Source organism: Anopheles nili, chromosome 2 (assembly GCF_943737925.1).
Source record: "Anopheles nili chromosome 2, idAnoNiliSN_F5_01, whole genome shotgun sequence".
In the NCBI taxonomy this organism is placed as follows: Eukaryota; Metazoa; Arthropoda; class Insecta; order Diptera; family Culicidae; genus Anopheles; species Anopheles nili.
The window spans coordinates 67,937,704-67,958,373 of record NC_071291.1 but is presented as its reverse complement, the minus strand read 5'-3'; the positions used below and the strand labels follow the sequence as shown (position 1 = coordinate 67,958,373).

General features: G+C 49.4%; 4 protein-coding genes across 4 annotated transcripts; 3 read left to right on the top strand and 1 right to left on the bottom strand.

Annotated features, from left to right (window-relative positions):
• The first annotated feature begins 9,302 nt into the window (after nucleotides 1-9,302).
• On the top strand, nucleotides 9,303-11,101 carry LOC128722074 (ADP-ribosylation factor-like protein 1). Its single transcript, XM_053815893.1, has 4 exons — nucleotides 9,303-9,458; nucleotides 9,620-9,836; nucleotides 9,902-10,013; nucleotides 10,084-11,101. Exons 1-4 carry the CDS (start codon nucleotides 9,455-9,457, stop codon nucleotides 10,291-10,293), a joined length of 543 nt encoding a protein of 180 aa, XP_053671868.1. The 5' UTR covers nucleotides 9,303-9,454; the 3' UTR covers nucleotides 10,294-11,101.
• Nucleotides 11,102-11,204: 103 nt separating this feature from the next.
• Nucleotides 11,205-14,561, bottom strand: LOC128721829 (DNA polymerase delta catalytic subunit). The gene is made up of 2 exons (XM_053815626.1): nucleotides 14,491-14,561; nucleotides 11,205-14,415 (listed from the first exon to the last, which is right to left on the bottom strand). The coding sequence occupies exons 1-2, from the start codon at nucleotides 14,559-14,561 to the stop codon at nucleotides 11,205-11,207; spliced, it is 3,282 nt and encodes a 1,093-aa protein (XP_053671601.1).
• Nucleotides 14,562-15,316: 755 nt separating this feature from the next.
• LOC128720638 (palmitoyltransferase Hip14) lies at nucleotides 15,317-17,516 on the top strand. The gene is made up of 4 exons (XM_053814316.1): nucleotides 15,317-16,597; nucleotides 16,673-16,835; nucleotides 16,916-17,035; nucleotides 17,155-17,516. Exons 1-4 carry the CDS (start codon nucleotides 15,380-15,382, stop codon nucleotides 17,514-17,516), a joined length of 1,863 nt encoding a protein of 620 aa, XP_053670291.1. The 5' UTR covers nucleotides 15,317-15,379.
• Nucleotides 17,517-20,016: 2,500 nt separating this feature from the next.
• Nucleotides 20,017-20,620, top strand: LOC128731949 (transmembrane protein 14 homolog). The gene is made up of 2 exons (XM_053825108.1): nucleotides 20,017-20,109; nucleotides 20,192-20,620. Exons 1-2 carry the CDS (start codon nucleotides 20,034-20,036, stop codon nucleotides 20,452-20,454), a joined length of 339 nt encoding a protein of 112 aa, XP_053681083.1. The 5' UTR covers nucleotides 20,017-20,033; the 3' UTR covers nucleotides 20,455-20,620.
• The last annotated feature ends 50 nt before the right edge of the window (nucleotides 20,621-20,670 follow it).

The window sequence follows — 20,670 nt, the reverse complement described above, 5'->3', positions numbered from 1 at the left end:
ACACACACACTTATGTCACGTGTGCCACAACGGCGATGGAGTGCGCTTCCTTCTCACCCACTGACGCTGAAGCACAGAAACTGGATCACGCAATCACATCCGTGCGCGTGTTACGCCAAAAGCACCGAGTCTACAGTTTGCGCCTGCAAAATGGGCCGCGAACGGTTGGAAAAATGGACGCACCAAGACGGCCACGAGGCCTTTTTTTCCGGGGGGCGTAAAACAATCGCCGCATAATGATAAGAAGCTGCACGATCGCTCGCTACACCCAAACCAGGCGCATCGTGCACGATCGATCGCTCGTTAAGCTGCCGGGCCAACCGCCCGACAACGAGGAAGCCCATTAGGCGGTCTTTACGCAACCAAACACCCCCAAAGAGGCCTCCGAAACGGGGCCAAACACGGGGTCGACCCGAACCGAGATGGCTCTAATATGCTTTTAATATCACACACGCAGCACACGTCATTCGCGCGCGCGAACGTTTTCCCCCAACCCCGGGGAATTTCCCGGTTCTCGTTACGATTTGATTTAGTAAAAGCGGACCGCATCGTGTCTAATTGCCCTTCGCGACTAGTCACCTGCCCTGGGCGAACGAGCGAACGAAATGCTGGCGATCATTTGACGAGCACACCGGGACACGCATAAAATCGCACATCCTGGCCACGGCTGGGGCCACTCGCTGCGAACAAATCACCCCACTAATCCAAGGGCATTAGAGCGCTGGAGCGCCCGGACATGGTGAACGACGTCGGGACACCCATCCACCCCTATTTGGTGAAAGCAGAAGCGAGAAGGGCTGGGCGAAGCGAGAGAAACGCGATCAGCTTCAACCATTAATGGCTGCGTGCTGTTCCGCGTGGTAGGGGCATACGCACGAAAAATGCTGCCCGCGTTGCGTACTGATAGGGATGCTGGGTGGGGAGTGGTGCGGGAGGAAGAAGGGCGCGGTGTGTTGTTGGGAAAAATCTAATTTGCCTCTGAGTGGCACGGCAATAAACATGGGCCGAGCCATTTCGTGCGGTTCTCCCTTGGTTTCGTCGCTTCTGAACACCACACAACCGGCTGCAGGGCGTTCGAAAGGGATAAGAAAAAGAGAGAGAGAGAGAGAGAAGGAAGGAGAACAAGAACAAGAGGAGCAGGGGGGTGGAATAAACGCACCACAAATCTTTCACCACCTGGCCGATCCGAACGACCGGAGATGGGTGCGTTCGTAATCTACGCAAAAGGGACTCGCCCCGGCGACAACCGTAATTGACTGGAGGGGCATTGATTTTCTACTTTATCGCGTTCCACCGGTGATGGAGATTCCTGGCAGGAGGAGGGGGTAGTCGTAGAGGGTGAGAGGGAACGAACGAACGCCGTTAGATGTTGGAGAGCGCGCGCGCGCGCGAACGCAAACGCGAACGCATCAAAACCGGCAGCGCAGAAACGGGTCGTACGAGAACGCGCCACGTAATTAGTACCTCGACCTCACCCGAAACGGCCCCATTGGGAATTCCGACGCCACTCGCAGGACGCCACGGAGCACTCTAATAGAATAAAAATGGCACCGGGACCGGGCGCAGGTCCCGAATGCGACGACATTCTTCGCGACGGTTGCGTGCCATCGCGATTGAAACCTCGGAAGGGTTTTCAGGAACCGCCCAACCCGGGCGGGAAATGGCACACGCACGAAGGGTGAGCGGCGCGTGGCGCTTTCACATCATACCCCCTTCGGCTATCCTGTCGGAGCCGAGAAAATCCGATTAAAGCTCGTTTACATATAATGCGGTGTGGAATTGCTGGTTGTTCGGTTCACGCGGAGGGTTCGTCGCTTGCCGGCGTCACAAGTCACCTCAGTTGTGGGCCTCTTGGGCTGACCGCTGATTTGCGCTCATGGCACTATTCTACCGGCCAAGCAGGACACCGTTCTGTCATGGGGGGAAACGAGCACACCACGCTAATCCTATCAATACGAAACGCGATCGCGCGAGCTTTCAGCTCTTTTCTCAAGGATCACGGTGTTCCCGTTGACCGGCTACCGTTTACGCGGCGTTTGGCCGAACATTTCGGGAGGTGGGCCTAAGTGGATTAGGTGGAGCTTTATTTCTCAATTTGGTCTCAAACCCCAGCCCCCGGGTCGAGAGTTTTGTTGCCGTTGTTTATGGGACTGCTACCGGTTTTGTTTTTTTTTTTTTGACCGACCGATCCGAGGAAATCCGTAGTGTCATAAGCGCGGCCACTTATACGGGGTTTCGGGATGTTGTCGGGATGTCCGCCCGTCCCCATGGGGGTTCCAAACACACGAGTCCGTCTCGGGTAACACGAGCTTTACACATTGCCCTCATCACCACCACCGAGGGCTTAGGTGATCGCATCCTCCCCAAGCTCTAACGATCTCCATTTGTTAATCCTCTTTTTCACACAATTCCGCTCGTTTTTCCAGCTCTCGCTCTCTCTCTCGCTTGATCGCTTGTACACGACTGGTACCGTCCCACCGCCGGAGTATGCAGATTTTATCGACGTCAATATAAATTGCCCGCGACTTTGTGGGTAATGGTCTCCAGTCCACCCGGTGCACCTTTTGCTCGTTTGATGCATCGCGTGATCTATGCGCTCTATGCAGCGTCGGTGCAATTTGAGCTGGAAGCGATCGCGTCATTCGTAGGTAAATGCGCTTTTTTGTTGCGTTCGTCGCCACGGATCTTCGCGTCGACGCATCAAGCATACAATGGATCATAGGAGGCCCTTTTTGAACCGTTCGTTTGTGCTAGCTTGCTAGATTTCATCGTCACTCTACTAAAGCTTGAAAGAAAACGCATGTGAAAACGCTCCCCACATCAATCGAGCGACGATGATTGGGCGCGTATCGCATGCAGCCTTGATCGAGGGGACCAACGGTGATCGAGTTTTCGATAATTAGTGCAAAACAGCAATCAACATAAACCCCTATCGCTGACCCGATCTAGCAGTGGCAAAACCACCAGCGGCTTGTGTCGTTCCGAACAAATCGGGTCTATCGGGATACGAAATTTATGTAACGCAGATGCGAGATACCGTGCACGCCGCGCACGGTGTCCTCGTTTTGCTCGTTAGTCCTGCCACCGGCGCAGGCCCAAGCTTCGGCCCGGGAGTGAGTAGAAATCCATTAAAAAACGGCCACCGATTCCGACCGGCCGCTGGGAGGAAGCAAACCGAAAAAAAACCACCGCCCCACGAGACGCTTACCGGTGGTGTAGAAAGAGAGTGAGCAAAAAGTAAAAAAAAAAAAACAACAGATAAACCTACCTTTTCGGAGTGGCTTCGCGAATCTATCGTCCTCTTCTAGGTCAGGGTACCCCTTTCACGCAAGTTGAATGTACGGTCGAGGGTCGAGGCTCACCGAAACGATCTGCACCGCGCGCGTTTTTCGTAACACGTTCGAAATGTTTTAACACCTCCGTACTTCGCGCAGCGCCGCCTCGAAATATGCACCAAATAATGAGTAATAAATGTTGCCAATTACCGAGCCCCACGGGAGGAATGGGGGAAAAAAATATAAAACCCAACCCAGCACCCTCAGGACGGGTCGGAGGCAGCTTGCTTTGCTTCTTTTTCGCGCTTCTCACCAGGTTTCACGGCGGGCTTTGGCACTACGACACTACGTACGCACTTGGGTTTTGAACACGCGCGCGCACCTGGCTCACTGGCCGATTTTTCTTCTGCTTCTTCTCCTTCTTCTTTTTCGCTCCGTCACTCACTGATATTTCACAAATCCCGAGCTAGATCCAACCGAAGAAAAACCGGATTCCCCGGTGGTTCACGATCGCAATGGCGGTTTTTTTTTCTCTTCAACTGCTCCTTCTTCAATGCAATGTTAGAAAACGTAGCACACCGTCGTTTTGTTCGCGCTGGAAAAATAAAGGCACAGATTAAAGGCTGCTGATTAAACCCGGACCCGACGACGAGCGGTTAAACCGATGTCACTAAATGTCAAACGCGAGCTTACGGCAGCGCACTTGCCGTCTCGAGCGGTTTTCCATTAATTTCAGCCCTGTGTCTCGTTACGGTAGTTGCCCTTCTTTTTTTTCTGTAGCTCCTTAAGGGCTGCATTTTCCCACACAAGCCGGGTTCCGTTGCGTTACCACCAGAGCCCGAGCGACACTTCCGTTCGATTGCGCAATTGATGTTTGCACTTGAAATTAGGGTCGATTCGAGCATTTTTCCACGCCACACGAGCCGCGAACCGTCCCGAAACGGAGGTGACGATCGCTCACGGTGCGATGCAAGCGATCTCACAGATCGTTGGGTGGGCGATCGCCTCCTCCATTTCCCAGCCCGCCCCATTCGGTATGTGAGCACAATGCGCATACACGCAGGCAAACAAAACGGACCTGCGTCTCGAGAAGAAAAACCAGTGTCAACAGTGTACAGGACCGAGCGTTAATGCCCGTCAATTATTCATTTTTCTTCGCCCTTAAAAGAAGACTGCGCCTTGTTCTTGACACACACTCCACGATGCACCGGCACAAAGACATTTGTTCACACATACATGCACACACACACATACACGTACACCTGGCATGGCAATGGTACCAATGGTCCGATGCATTTGGGAGGCTTGGTAACGCCGCGTAGTGTCAAATCACGAAACGCACAAACAGGAGAGTCGTGCGGGCGCACAAGCGACGAACCCGAAAACTGAACCGTTTACCGAGCTTTGTTTGCCGTGGGGTCGTACAGGGGTTTTGAGTTTTGTTTATCAAACACATGCACTATATCTTCTTCGCGTGGCCTTTGTCGAGCTGTTGTTCTATCTGAACAAAACGAACCGAGCCGCTAATGATCTCGCCTTGGCATTTGGCAGTATATTTTTCAATATTTTGTCATTTTTCGCATAACAATCCCTATCGAAATGCCTACACATAGTCAGCGAGCAACAATAGCTGGTGGTTGAGTTTTAACTACCCATGCCGCCATTTAACGAAACAATCGAAACGGCTGTTCGGTTTCAACCCTCTGAAGGTATTAACGTAGTACAACAGCGTTCAAATTGTACTCGCTCCTCTCGATGGCACGGCGAGGATATTTTTTTGTTTTCATTTTCCGTCACTTTTCTGGTAGCAAAACATGTACATCATTATCTTGTCGGCGGGTCGGCGAGGAATGAGTCTCGAAGCGGGAAGGGCTCAAGCAAAAAAAAAAAGACCGAAGCCAAAGGAAAAACCGCGCAATGGAAAACGCGAGTGACAAGAATGTAACACCGGAATGGCGCAATTTGACAATTGGCAACAAACGCAGCCACAAAACGAAATCTGCAACAGGTTCCTCGGAGGCCGCTGAACCGAACCGTCCCAGGTGCAGGGAAAGCGGGACCAAAAAACAAGCTATTCCGAACTAATGAACAGTTTTTGAACACGCAGCGTGGCACCTTGGGATGGTTTTGAACGAGATGAGATCGGGCCTTTTTTTTTTGTTACTCGAATTCATCGATCAGGACGCCACAGGAAATGCACTCGTTGGTTATGATAAATGGATTCTTTTAAGAAACGAGCATTTCAATTGTACCTTAATGTAGACAATGTATTTACGCAGAGCACTCGGCAGTATTTTTTTCATGTTCTATCATATAAATTCTCTCATTCAAACAACACTCCTGTTCTAGAAAACGATGCACAAACGAACAAATTTTCACTTAAATAAAAATGCCACAAAACCGTTGCGTTCTGTTCGTTCTGAATCCAAACTGGTACTTGTTCAAAAAAGCTAACCGACACTGACCGATCAACAACTCCACCAATAAGCCAACCCGTACTGTTGGGAGGAAAATGGCCAAAAAAAAACTACGGACACCGAAATTCACTCCCAGCTGGCGCAACACGTCGAAACGGACTGCGAACGCGATCGCGACTTCAGATGAGACTGCGCGATCACGAGTGAGCGGCTCTCGCGGCCAAAACCCCTATGGAACCGACCACAGGGGGTTTATGCTCCGTTATGCTCCTGAGCGAGCAACAAACGCTCGCGAGCACCGATGCTCATTTCTTTGTGCCTTTTGTTGGAGTTTTATTCTCCCATTTCGCAGATTCTTTCCAAACGGCTTGTCCAAGCCACGGATGCCGTTCGATGTTGCTTCTCCAGGCTTAAGGGAACCGTTTTTTTTATTACGTGTCTCTCGTTCGATTGTCTCCCGTCGGTGTGAGTTTCATCCCCTAGCTGCTCGTGCGTCTAAGCATTATAGCAGCATCGCGAGGCATTCCGCAGCCTGCGGGGTCCTGAGCTGGCACCGTCTTTCTCTGGTTCTCTCGCGAGCCACAGATTTTCCGAGGTCCGTTTGGGAGCAGAGGAATGTTTGTAGGCTTTTTTTTTTAATTTGCTTCCTTTTGCTACCTGACTGCGATGTTGAAGTGTACTCATGTTAAAGGGTGCTTAAGCCACCCAGAAATACAACGCTGGTGTACTTTTGGAATAATCTATACTGCATTATTTTATGTTGGTGTTGTTTGTTATCATGCGACATGATCGATAAGACCTCATCAAAACCGACTCCACGCCAACGAACGGGAAGATAGCGGGTTGTTTTATTGCTGCTCCTGGGTTTTGTGGGCTCACCCTATCTCTCTGAGGCAGCCTTCCACAATGGGGCTCTGACCCCTGGCTGGTTGATGCGGGCCGTACCAAGAGAGCCCTGGTATTGGTGCCAGCAGGGTGTTCATTTGCGGGCCAGCAAACAGCAGGGATCCCTGAAAACAAACCGTCTTCAAAACATTCGAAACGCAACCACTCTTCGGCGCACAAACCTGCGGTCAACCGCAGGAACGGTCCCTTTCGCCCAGCATCTCTAGCATCCTCGGCCGGACCGCTAGCGTGGCGGAGAGAGAGAGAGAGAGAGAGAGAGAGAGAGAGAGAGAGAGCGCATGAGAGCATAAAAGAGAACGCTCAAGAGAGCGTTCGATTCGGCTTCACGAGAGGCGAATGTTGACACGAAAGCAGCATCAAATCGCACTCCAGCATGCCTGCGTGGGGATACGCAGGAAAGAGGACACTCATGGGCACAGGAACGGCCACGCGAATCCCTCACGGCGTCCCGGCCATGAAAGCCCTACGCCAGCGATCGTGCGTGCGTGTGCGTGTGTGTGTGTGCGCGGTTTGGGCTCCCTTTGCGTACTGCTTCCTGAATTCGCGCACGATGACCCATCGGCGTCGGGGATTGATAAGGCGGCCCCCTCCCAAACGGGTAGAATGAAGGGAACCCACCCGAGGGCAGGTCAACATTCTTGTTTTGACATACTTGAGGGCCCCGTTGGGAGCGATTTGCAACGAAATCTGGTGGACCTTCCCCAAAATTGTTTGAGCCACGGCGTAAGGAGCAACGCAACGATCACCAACGGACGTTAGGTTTGTCGTTCACGTGTGGCGTTCTTTGCTTGACCCTTCCCCACCGAAGGGCAGGGAAGTGATGGATGGAGCGGTCGGGTGAAGGGCCGGGGAGCACTCGAAGATTCCCGGTTGGCCGGTTCTCCAAACCCTTTTCTTTTTTCGCTTGTTTCGCTCCGAGAGAAAGGCATCGAGCATGGACCGATCGACGGGCGATCAGGCGAGCGAACGCTCCGTACCACGCTGCCCTTACACGCGCGTACGCAAAAGGGCGAACGCGTAGGGAAAACGCAACGAAAATGATAACTGTCAATCGAGCGAACGCCGGTTGAGGAGCAGCAGCAGGCAACGGGGACGTTCCGACGTCCCTGCTGAAAATGATACATTCCATACCGGGCGAAGGAGATGGATCCGGGAAGGACATTATCATAATGCCAAAATAACGCTGAAAAGTAATATGTCATTTTGCTGAGGAATTGGCCGTGCCCGCCGCGCCTCGGCAGGATCCCAAACCCACCGCTAACCCTTCGGCGTGAGGGTATTGAAATATGGTTCTGATAGGACGCGAGGGAAGCGAGCCCGATCCGTGCAAATATGTTCATTTATTATGCACAGCAAACTCCGGGCCTGGTACGACGGCGTTCATGCTGCGATAAAAATTGATGATATTAATAGTATCGCGTCGGTCGATAGCTCTTCGAGGTTTGCGAAAGAGTAACGTTTTTTTTTCTCTATTTTGCGACTTTTATGCCATAGAGCATCCGGGCTATAAATAGTTAAGCTTATGGAAAGGAAGTTTATCTAGAATAATCGCTTGAAATATGGCTCGAGGCTCAGCCGCGTGATGCTGTTTTAATTGCAGCTTTGATGAGTGGAGAGGAAATTTCGATTCCCGGTGGATTCGTGCGGCTGCCGAAATGAATTCGCCAACTGGATGTTTTCGTGGTGCGTGTCTTAAAGACGTGGAATGCGCATTCCAGCACGGTCCGAAGATGCGAGCGAAAGAAAGCATTCCGGGTGGTGCGAATGGAGCGTGCGTCCGTTGAGCGACAGGTTTGGGCCCTGTTCGGTTCAAGAGGAGCAGGTTAGAAAGGTTCGCTAGGCGGAATAGGGGCATCTGTGAAAGATAACACCACGCACGGTGTTAGTGGCCTTGAGTGTGGTTTATTGAAAATTTATTCTAATATTTAGGACACCCGAACGGGCAGAACTTCTTTGCAAGGAATCTAGATTTTAATGGCCATGCTTTCGGAGTGCCTGCGATCATTGGAAGCAAAACCATATGTATCGTCACATGATTTTAGATGGGAGGGCTCGATAAAAATTCACTTTACATACTGCAGCAATGGATCTGTGAGAAACATAATCTGAAACCTCATCAAATCAAAGGAAAGCAATCTAAAACCAAAATGAAAATCACGTTTTCTAGTAGGTGTTTTTTTAACGTTTGCCGTATGGCGTACAACCGAGGGTTTTAATGGATATCTATCGTGGCGTTCTTCGTGCTTCGGATTTTGAATAATACTATTCTTTATTTATAGTCTATTTGCGATTTGTTTCTATTTTAAATTACTATATTTCTAAAAATGGTGAGAGTTTTCCTGAGCACGGGTTTTAGATGGTTTATTACGATATTTTGAAAATATGAGTGCCGTTGAGGGAATTCAAGTGAATTGTAAGATGAGCCAATAGCTCTATGTATTATTTTTTAATAATTGCGGAAGGAAATTCGAAAAATTAGAAATCCGGTAATGAAAATCATAAAAACGATAAGTTAGGGCGGCAACCGAAGTCTTGAACCCGATGGTAAACACATTCGCAGGTTGTTGTCATGTTGACATTAACGTGACAACTTCGCAAAGAGCAAAAGAAGACGATTTGTCTGACTCGTCCGGTTTTTTGTGGTCCGTATTTTCTTAGGGATTTCGGGATTTTCCTGACCCTGGTCAGAGTGGGGATAACAAGAGGTATTATAAACGGAACGACACCCGTGCAGCTGTAAACAGTGCGGTAACTGAGTAGTTGCTTGAGCGGACAACACGTCAACGTTATTCTCGATTGCTGTCGTCGGTGTTGACACCGTACGTGTGCACAAAAACACAGAGGGCTACGTGAAACATGGGTACGTTTAGAACGAAGACCGACAGCTGTTGGTGAGCGGAAGGCCGCGATAAGCACCCTAACACCCGTAGAGTGTTGGCAATGGCCTCCCAATCAAGCTTTTATCGTTGCGATAGCTGTTTGTTTCGGCCTGTTTGACACGATATAAATCCCTTTTTGCAGGAGGACTGTTCAGTTACTTTCGGGGGCTGTTAGGCAGCCGGGAGATGCGGATACTGATTCTCGGTCTGGATGGTGCCGGCAAGACGACAATACTATACCGGTTGCAGGTGGGCGAGGTAGTCACCACAATACCGACGATAGGGTTCAATGTGGAGCAGGTAACATACAAAAACCTCAAATTCCAAGTGTGGGATCTTGGAGGACAGACCAGCATACGGTAAGCCAATCAAATAGCAAAGGTGAGTGAAACATTCTAACCCATTCCCTTTTGAACCCTTTTAGACCATACTGGCGTTGCTATTACAGCAATACAGACGCTATCATATATGTAGTTGATTCCGCAGATAAGGATAGGATAGGCATATCGAAAGACGAATTGCTTTATATGCTAAGAGTAAGCAGGCCGCTCTCCTTGGAGTGTTTTCAACTTAAGCTATCTATATTATTACTTCATTCTATCGCAGGAAGATGAGCTTGCTGGAGCAATATTGGTCGTGCTGGCCAACAAGCAAGACATGGAAGGGTGCATGAGCGTGGCCGAAGTACACCAGGCGCTAGGGTTGGAAGCGCTGAAAAACCGAACGTTCCAAATATTCAAAACATCCGCCACCAAAGGAGAGGGCCTCGATCAGGCTATGGACTGGCTTTCTAATGCGTTACAGGCGCGGAAATAGCTTCGGAGAGACCGCGTGCAGCCGTGGTTTTCGACCGCTTCCCAGCCGTTTTCATTACGTTCTATTTACTTCGCCACACCGTTTTGACCCATTCAATGCAGGTTCGATCATTGTCGACAAGAAGCGCTTCAGAGCGTGAACGTCCTACATTCGGGTCGAGGGCGACCAGGGAGGTTTTTGTAGAATATTTTCAACAAAGCTTTCGACGATGAAAGCAGCAATCATCAGCTTATGTACCCTCGATTCTGCTAAGGCCTGTGCTATTCCTCGCCAACCCAGATGTAGTGAGGAGGTGCGCAATCTTACATTACCAGTCCTGATAATCGAATGATTATGCTTGGGCCGATCCTAGCATTTCGGATATAGCTTTCATCTTGTCTTATGTGTTACTGCTTTTTGTTTGTTAGTTTATTATGCAGCAATGATGCAATCGAAAGCACCGATAAACACATTTTGCGCAAAACGGTTTAAGATAATGCTTCTTACGAGAAAAAAAGAAAGGAAAATTGCATCGTATGTGCAGCAAGACTAGGATAATAATTCCAATAAGCTACGAAAGCAACGCCTAAGTCTTTTTAGCTGCGGTGCGATATGATGTATGACATTTGGTCGTACTTTCTGAGGCACCACGCCCTTCGTTTTGTATTTCTCTTCCCGGTGGTTTCCTAATAGGCGATGGGCTTAGCGAAACAGGCAGTGCATTTGCATCGGAGGGCGGAACAACGGATTTGTTGGATCAAAAAGCATTAATTTTATATTTAAAAAGTATGTACCATTAAACAAATATTATACAAACGGATTAAGTTAAAGTGCACGTGAACCGTTTGTTTCTTTCTCTCGTGCAAGCTGAGATACATGAACGTCACATATTGACAAGGATATTCGTTAGTACGGATGATCAACTGACTTACCTACCACTCCGGAATTCCAAATCGTGTCACGCGTTTCTCTTGCGTTTCCAGCTCCATCTTGATCTTCGTTCGCATGTAGAAGATCGGACAGTCACGGCTCGTGCAGATAACTTCCTCGTGTAGCGAACCCTGACATCGCTGGCATTCCGTCCACAGGCGGCAAAACCGATCCTCCAGCGTTCGTTGTGCCGCCAGCTCCGTTTGATAGAGTGTAGCCTCTCTCGGTGCACAGTGTTGGCATAGTGCCCGACCTTCCTCTCCCGTGGCCAATAGTGCCTTACAACCAAGGCAAGCGTCGCGTTTCTTTGTGAACGCCGCCAGGGCCCCGACTTTCGACGTGACGACCGATCGAGTACGCGTGTGGTCTCCCCGAAGTAGAATCGATTCAGCTTTCTCCCCCAAGATCGGCTCGAAGATGCGAAGGAGTGGCTTGGTTAGCTGATTCTCCAGGTAATAGTTGGCGTCGATAGGAATACAGTTCTCGAGCACGTAAATTGGATCCTCAGCCTTCATGTAGGCGGGTGTTTTTTTGGCCGCAGCGATCAGCACGTACGGAACACGATCTCCTAGCTTGGGCGCGTTGCCCGGGTCGCGCTTTTTCATCTTATTTGCCAACTCCACGTGGGCCTGCTTCGCGGCGTAATCGCTTTTCGCCAGCTCCTTGGTGATGACCAGCTGCGAGATGTCAATCTTGTTGCACAATAGATCGGAGATGGTTTGTTTCGCGTATTCGATCGCTCCGTCCGGATTGCGCTCGATCAGTAGCTTCTGCAGGCAGTTGTTCATCAAATTTGCCACAAGTGGTGAATTGTCGCGACGTACCGTTTCGATTCCTTTGCAGTCCATCTTGTCGTATTTGTCTGGTCGTGTGAAGTACAGACCTGCGTATCGCTTCTTGTTGATCAGCAGGTACGGATAGTACACTTTCTCGAACTCGAGTTTGATCGGTTTAACGAATTTCGCGCTCACGTACTCGGCCGCCTCCTTGCCCAGCTCCATGCTTTGTTCGAGCGTTTTCACGCCAAAGTTCACCATCACCGAGTCCGTGTCACCATAGATAACGACGGCGTTGTTCTCGTATCCGTTCTCCACCGTGTAGCGCTGTTCAACTTCCTGCTTCGTCTGCTCGATCATCGTGCGCCCATACGCCGTTACCGAGCCGGAGATTTCCAAGCACGGCAGCTTGCCCACTTGCGCGCCGGTAAACCCGTACACAGAGTTAGCGGATATTTTTAGCGCCAACTGGCGGCCATCCAGCACGGACCGCTTGAAAGGGTCCGTTTCTACCTTCAAGTCGGCTTTGGCGCGCTTACGAGCCGCCAGCAGAGATTCGAGAATTTCCGGCAGGATGCCTTTGCGCACCGATGCCTTCACGAACACGTTGTTCGCGGGAGTCTGCGTCAGCTGGTCCGGACTGAGCCCCAGCTTGTCCTTCATGTTCGGTTGCACGAGAGTGGTGTAGCAAAGGTTGTGCGCCATCATGATGCTTGGGTACAGGGAGGCAAAATCCAACGTGGAAATGGGATTGGCGTAGTAGCCACGCTTTGGTTCGATAACGGTCGCACCTTCATATTGTTCATCCGATCCCGAGCTCTGGTAGGACGGGATCAAGTAACCAGCCACCTTCGACTTGCGCAGCAGCTGGCTCATGACTTTAATCTGCTGACCACGGGTAAGCAGACAGGCGAGTGGGACTCCCGTTACACGTGCCATTTCCATGTAGTTCACAATGCACATCAGCTTGTTCAGCAGCCGAAGCGGAAGGTACGCATCCTTCAGACAATACATCGCTAACCGGCGACGCGTTTGATCGCTTTCGTTCTGCAAATCTGTGATAATACTGTGGTGCACATCTTCCTTCTGTTCCTGTAGGAAGTGATAACTGACCGCGTTAAGCGTGTACGATCGCAATTTGTAGTCGCGTAACAGCACGAAGAGCAAATCGAACGGAACACGTCCCTCGAAGTTGACGAATTTATTCTCTCGGCGTCCCATCTGCTTCGACTGGATAACGGTGTCCTTGATGATCGAGCGAATGTTGGTCACGCGGCCAAGATACTCGAAATTCTTTACCTTAAGGTGGCTAGCGCGATTTAGCAGGTAAGGCACATCGAAGTTGTTAATGTTATACCCGGTTAGAATGTCCGGATCAAGCTCGCGCACAAAACACGCCCATTTGTCCAGCAGCTCCTGTTCTGTCTCGTAGCTCAGCACCTGTGCGCCCACGATTGGACCGCAGGATTTCAGAGTAAACACGTTGCGCAGGAACGGTTCCTGTTCGCCTTGCCGGATGACCATGTTGGCAATCTGGATGACCGGATCGTGCTGCGCTTCGGGGAAGATGCCCTTCCTACCGGCACATTCGATATCGAAGCTAAGGATACGGAACGGTGCCACTTTAGCCCACTCGCCCTCGGGTTCGTGGGCGATGAACGCACTGAATGCAACGTCCACTTCTATCTGGCAGCGGGTTTCCGGTGCCAGAGACATTCCTCTTTTACGAATGTGCCACGAGCCGGCCGGAAGCTCGATCCAGCTGCATCCCACCACGCCGGTGTCCACCATGAAGCGAATGTCGAAGTCAATATTGCTTTCGTACACTCGGCAATCTTGAAAATCCATCGACTCCATTATATGTTCCTTTTCCAGCAGTCGCTTAGCTGCTGCGAGTAACTTGGGCAACGCTACTGTGATACGGATAAATTGAAACCGATCCTCCCCGTTGTACGCCATGATCGACTGTCGCTCCACGATCTCTACTTCGACAACGGCTTCACGCAGGTTATCTTTGTTTGATCGCATATCGTGAAGAACGACTCTATCCAGTGCCTTACGGAACTCCGCCAAATGAGACTTGTTAAAGCCGCGGGGCGCTGCCAAGTACAAGTACGGCAAAAAGCCATGTACATGAGCGCACACTGAGTTGCCCTCCATCGTCACGCCAAACATTCGCATGACAGGAACGGGGCCGTTTTGTACGCCGGGCATACCAGCCAGCGGTTGGCCGATGTAATGGTCAATATCTATCTGCTGAAACACGAGTTTGTCCTTGATTGAATCAAGCGGTTCCACATCTGGCCGGCTCCATTTGGCGCAGGTGTTCTCACTCTCCGGTCCCAGCCCAATTCTAGCTGTGTCGGCTGCATCGTCGTCGAAGTTTGCCAGCTCTGCCTCAAAATAGCTTTCGAACTCTTCTTCATCATCCTCCCCTCTGTAAGTGGCCAAGAATAAACAGGAACCATATTAATTCGCATCTACGCGTTAACGGGAGGATTCCCATCTTTACCGAAACTTTTTCGGACCGCCCGACGTTGTTGGTTCATTTGGTTTAGTAAAGGGTTTACGTTTGGCGTTCATTCAAACAAAAATACACAATCTTTAATCGAAAACTCAACGGATCACACAAAAGACAAACGAAATTGCCGAATTCCACGTGAAATACACGCTTGCAGCCGCTTTGGTTCGTGTTTAGCGCGCAAATTTGATTGCATTGAAAGCAAACTGTCAAAATCCATTGAAGGTACGATCATGCTGCCGGCGTTCATGCTTCCATTCTAAACGATATACTATTTGTATGGAGATTTTTTGAGGGTTGTTTCAATCTAAAATCCAAATGATTTTTGGTGGTATCAAGGGATCTCTTCAAGGATACTTTGAGCCTGCAAGGCTGTACCTAATTTGTTTGAAATTGTCAGCCAAGCGATTTTTGAGCCATACCTTTCCCAACATGCTCCTGCTAACGTCAACCCCGAACCGCCACTGTCAGGTGTCAAAATAAGCCATAAGTGAAAAAAATCGAAGTTTTTTGATAAAAAATAAAAATTGATAAAAGTGAGGAAGGTATTTGTCGCTTCCGCTGAGGTGAATAGTGTATTTTCCGGAGTGTGCACCCCGAAAAGTGATCCGGTGGGTGATTTCACGGTTCAGTGCGGTGGTGCAAATACTCGAACGGTGTCCCTCGCGCGGGACGTAAAACGAATTACTTTGTTTTCAACGATACACCGTACTCTGCTACTACGCTCAATTGCAGGTCGATTTTCGGCGGAGTTTGTTGCGCACTACTCCGCGAAGGTGGCCCTGAAAACATCGGGACAGCGCGGTAGTGCCGATCGGGAAAATTGTGCGTGCAGTGCAGCAGAGGGTGCGGCGGCCGTCATACTCCTCCCTAGCCAGCAATGTACCAAAGCGCGTGCAGCGCGGCCGCCGGCGGTTGCTCGGAACCTGAGCGCCACGACCGGGACGGCTTGATAACGCATGAAACGGCCGTGGCACCGGTCGAACACGATTACAGCGGGTTCGATATCGTCAAAGCGACCCAGTACGGCGCGATAGCCCGCGTGAAGGAACTCATCGAGGCAGGATGGGACGTAAACCAGCCAGACAGCGAAACCGTGACGCTGCTACACTGGGCCGCGATCAATAATAGGAAAGATATCATAAAGTACTTCCTTGATAAGGGCGCGATAGTTGACGCGGTTGGGGGCGAACTGAATGCTACCCCGCTTCACTGGGCAACACGGCAAGGCCACCTGGGAGCTGTCGTGTTGCTGCTCGCTGCCGGGGCTGATCCGAGTCTTCGCGACGCCGAAGGGTGCTCCTGCATTCACCTCGCAGCCCAATTCGGACACACGGCCCTGGTGGCGTACTTCATCGCACGTGGCGTCAACCCCGATCTGCAGGATCGCGGTGGCATGACGGCGTTGATGTGGGCCGCATGGAAGATTTCGGCTCTCGATCCGGTGCGGTTATTGCTGACGCTTGGAGCCAACCCTAGCCTAGCCGATCACACACATGGCAACACTGCCCTACATTGGGCGATCCTGGCACGCAACGCCACCGCCGTCAGTACGCTTGTGCTGAAGGGCAAGGGAAACATGGAGGTGCCCAACCTGCGCGGGGATACTCCGCTCACGATGCTACAACCGCACCTGGGTTCGATCTGGATCGGTTCCAAAGTGTCCGATCGAATCCGAGAGCTAACTCAGCAATCGCACCGTCGCAACCTGCTCGTCCGGATGACGCTTGATAAGCGGTTCCGCTGGTGGAGCATGATTGCGACCCCGTTTCTAGTGTTCTACCTGGTTGGGTTGGTTTTCTGTGCCGATACATTAGGTGTCATTAAGCTTTTCCTGCTCGCGTGTCTCTACTGTGTGTCGCACACCATCGGACAGCACCTGTTCGATGAGAACCTCATGGCGCTTCTTCCGCTGAGTGTGTACATGGCCACTAAGCTCTGGTTCTATGTCACTTGGCTCACGTACATTGCCCCAACCGTTTCGTTCCTGGCGTCGTTAGCATTTCTGGCGTGCAGTGCGGGACTTTGGGTTTGTTTCCTCAAGTCCTGGCGCGGAAATCCTGGAGTCATACAGCCCACGCAAGAGCAACGGTTTAGGGTAAGTGTCTCCTTACACACGATGCGATCCACCAGTAAGCGATACCATCTAATCACATTCCTTCCCTTCATTTAGACCATCATCGAGCTGTCGGAGCGTGGAGCGAGTGGATTTGAACCATCGGCCTTCTGTTCCGCTTGCCTAGTTCGCCGACCGGTCCGTTCCAAGCACTGTTCCGTTTGCGATCGGTGCGTTGCGCGATTCGATCATCATTGTCCGTGGGTTGGCAATTGCATCGGTGAGATTGGTGGCATCTAAAATCGACAACCATAGGCCATTTCAGTGAATGTATGTTTTTTCTCTCTTTCGTACCCGTAGGAGCAAAAAATCATAAATACTTTATGGGATTCTTGTGGATGCTGCTGATAATGTGCGCTTGGATGCTGTACGGCGGCTCAAACTTTTACGTGCAAACATGTGCCATCAATATGGATGACGGTAATTTTGTGTGCCATTTTAAATGATGAACGATTTTGAGATAATGATATTCAGCAGCATTTTTGACTGGTGATAAGTTAGCAAGCAGTAATGTTATAATATTTTGAATTTAATTTCAGGGTTGTGGTCTGCACTCGTTGCGATTGGTTCATGTAATCCGTGGGTTGGATGGGTGATGGGAAACGCTTTGCTTCACATGTCCTGGGTAACCGTGCTAACCGTATGCCAGAGCTATCAGGTCGTGTGTCTGGGAATGACGACGAACGAGCGCTTGAATCGCGGCCGATATCGCCACTTCCAGGCGAAGGGCGGCAAGAGTCCGTTCAATCGTGGCCCAGTGAAAAATCTGTTCGATTTCCTCGAGTGCAGCTGCTTTGGGATGGTGCAACCGCAAAGCACCGATTGGATGGAGTTCTTCGAGTTTGATAAGCACGTGGAGCATGAACCGCTGCTACGGCCGGATAACTTTCAGTACATCTGAGTGCAACTCAGCACCGAGCAACACCAACGAGAGCATAAGACCATCGTTGAACCCGCCACCGGCCAGCCGGAGACGGAAGCGCCCACCGAACCCGGAGCGCGAGTTAGCGAACTTGCTGCGGAACGAATCCGTCAGCATGATGCTAAAGTGTGGCAGCAAGACGAGATTATACTAAGCGGCGCGGTCGCTGTATGAACGATGCTTGGGAAGACAAATGCGCAACATAACGCACATGTTTCCTGCTCGCTTCCTTTGAGATAGTGATATTTTGTATTCTATCTGCTGGAGTGTTACTTGCGACCAACTCTGGTGTAGAGCATCGTCAAAATTCTCCTGCATTTAAATTCGATTTTGCGCTTTGCAATGCGTACATGGTTCTGTTGGTGCTTGATTTTTTTTATCGTTCACCGACAATTAGCCGTGGTTGAGACGCTTTTTTTGTTGGTTTAGTATTAGGTTTGTGCTGCATTTCCTTAATTTTTGTTTTTGTTTTCATATGTCGTACTCATTGCACAGCAAAAGTGAATGGCTTTAGATAGGAGTTAAGAAGATTACGTGGCAGACGTGAGGAATGCGCTTAAGCCGATTAGAACAAAGTAAAACACGAAACAGCATACCAATGAATCGAGATAAACATGAAATAAGCGTACGGTTCTGGTTGCAGCCAAGAAACCCGTTAAAGAAATACACCTAACATAACAGAAGTCACAAATTAATAGTATGTAAGAAGAAAAGTATAGAAAGTATACCCATATAGAACGAGAAAGTTTACTGTGTCTCTCTTTCTCGGCATGGGATAGAACGCCTGCACATGAGAACTATAAAACAAAACACACCAATTCATCGAGATGTTACATGAATATGAACGTGAAATTCCGCGATGAGAGATGTAATGAGAACAGTAATCTAATCTGAATTCATTCCATGAAAACTGTGTATAGTAGCAGAAACAGAAACCGAATATGAAGCGTACTGTTGTATAACGATACTTTTCTTGACACATTATACATGTAAAGTTCAAGAAAAGTGATGTTACTAGGCGGAAACCGAGCATATGTACTGAGGTGTTACGTTAAGAGTGGCCACAAGCATGGCTAAGCAAAGAAAAGGCAAAGGCGAATGTATCGTTGTATAGATCTCCTATGGTATTCTTTTCTTTCGGTGGAAGAAAAAGACAGTGAAGCTAATCGGTTCAGGCGAATCAAGCAATAGAGTTGTCGCGTTTTTTCCAAACATATTGACTATATAACAAATCAATGTAGATAGTGTTAAATTCGTTAGCGGACCATCCCCGCAGACGGTATTGTTACGCAAACAACCAGGAAGAAGAGATCAGATGAAACAGGTTAGAGGGCTTTTGCTGCATATGGTGGGACACTCGAACTGCTTTTCTTTAATGTCGTAGAGGTTTCTTATTTTGACTATACCAACTATTGATTCTTTTTTGATTTTATGCTACTCCATTATGCTTCCGCCCAAAATGGTCTTCTAGAGGTGCCAGGAAGTTGTGAGAAACTAGTTGGTAGGAAAACAGAACAATACTCCGCCGTCCTGTGAAACGCGAGTGTTTGTAGGCTGTTAGTCATGATAGTACGGATAGAATTGTACAATTTTTCAGATTGAACAATAAGTGGGCTGTATTGGAGATGCTGTTATGCTGCATCTCCTGACGTAGTGATTCATTTGTTCGATTCGAATTTATGTTCAAGATCGTTGCCATTAAAATTCATACGATCTGCTAGCACACAAGCGTGCATGAAAATATCGCAACCGTGCGAAAGAATATACAGCACATTTCACCATTGCTTTGCAACAACTTTTCCGTTCCTATCTATTCTAGTCAATCCTCATCAGAAAATGTGTAAGTGTGGTTCTCCCGAAGACGTATTGAATGTTTGCAACATAAGGACGTAATGAGAACTCTTCCTATTAACTTATATCTTTGTAATACGTTGAACTATACGATCTTCTCCCGCGCCTCCTCGCTATCCACGTTTCACAGGGCATTGCGGAAACGTGTGCGCGCCTGCCACGCGAGACTGCATGGTTTGTGAACGTTTCACGTGGTGCAATATCATTGGGTGAGAGGTCCTTAGCTATACAATGGTGCAGATGCGCTGCAGCAACATGCGACGTGTAATATTTCTCATTTACGCTTAAGCTAGCACACTTCTATACGATCGGAATACAGTTTATCGGTGGAGTAATAGGCGGAAAAAGAAATGCAACAAAAATATACCCATGTAGGATAATATCTATTCTTAATCACAAAGTTGAAGTTCCATTCTTCTGTCGCACACCCACAAAGCACAGGCAATAATTATATAGATAAAGAATAAATAATCTACAAAACTACCGGCTTGATTGTGTAACGGCAAGAAACTCGAAAAACTAGCTGTCAAATCTCCAGCTAGGGTGTACTGACGTTTGCATTGACAACAACCGGAATCTAGAGGTTCGTCTGTTTATTTGCATTTTTACGTATTTTTGTGAAACGTAGCTCAGTTTAATTGCACAATGCCGACGGATTTCCTGGGGTTCGCTTACGCCGCTACCGTGGCCGCTGGTGGTATTATGGGATACGCGAAAGCAGGTCAGTAAGCATGGCGTGTTTCGCAATCAAAACAATCTTCCGCTAACTTGTGAAATTTCCCTGCTTCAAACCCTGAATACAGGTTCCGTCCCCTCGCTGGCAGCCGGCCTCACTTTCGGTGCATTGTTGGGTTACGGTGCGATGATGTCGTCAAATGATCCGCCCCGTCCGCTGCTGCAAATCGGCACCGCATTGGTTCTGGCCGGCATGATGGGCTCCCGGTGGGCGCGATCAGGCAAGTTCATGCCTCCGGGGCTGATTTGCGTGATTTCTTGTGCAATGCTCGCCCGCGGTCTTATCTATCATAACCGTTATCTACCGATGATTGGTGCGAAACACGAGTAACAAGCCCCCAGGCCGAGCACGAGGGTCTTGGGTTGCATTTATGCAACGTTCCCACATTCCACCGACCACCGGAAGGTCGTGCGGGGTCATGGGATAGAGCAAAGCGTGAAAGTGCAACGTTTCGAATAGTGGTTGATGGAGAAAGCGCAAAATAAATATTTTAGTATCAATCATTCATAGTATTGTTAGATATTTTATTGCTTAAATTATCTTTAT

Coding starts and splice junctions, on each gene's coding strand:
- LOC128722074 (XM_053815893.1), top strand. Junction 9,837..9,901: donor GGAGGACAGACCAGCATACG/GTAAGCCAATCA, acceptor GAACCCTTTTAG/ACCATACTGGCGTTGCTATT. Junction 10,014..10,083: donor AATTGCTTTATATGCTAAGA/GTAAGCAGGCCG, acceptor ATTCTATCGCAG/GAAGATGAGCTTGCTGGAGC.
- LOC128721829 (XM_053815626.1), bottom strand. CDS start 14,561: ATGAACGCCAAACGTAAACCCTTTACTAAACCAAATGAACCAACAACG. Junction 14,416..14,490: donor GGCGGTCCGAAAAAGTTTCG/GTAAAGATGGGA, acceptor GGCCACTTACAG/AGGGGAGGATGATGAAGAAG.
- LOC128720638 (XM_053814316.1), top strand. CDS start 15,380: ATGTACCAAAGCGCGTGCAGCGCGGCCGCCGGCGGTTGCTCGGAACCT. Junction 16,836..16,915: donor GTGGGTTGGCAATTGCATCG/GTGAGATTGGTG, acceptor TCGTACCCGTAG/GAGCAAAAAATCATAAATAC. Junction 17,036..17,154: donor TGCCATCAATATGGATGACG/GTAATTTTGTGT, acceptor ATTTAATTTCAG/GGTTGTGGTCTGCACTCGTT.
- LOC128731949 (XM_053825108.1), top strand. CDS start 20,034: ATGCCGACGGATTTCCTGGGGTTCGCTTACGCCGCTACCGTGGCCGCT. Junction 20,110..20,191: donor TATGGGATACGCGAAAGCAG/GTCAGTAAGCAT, acceptor CCCTGAATACAG/GTTCCGTCCCCTCGCTGGCA.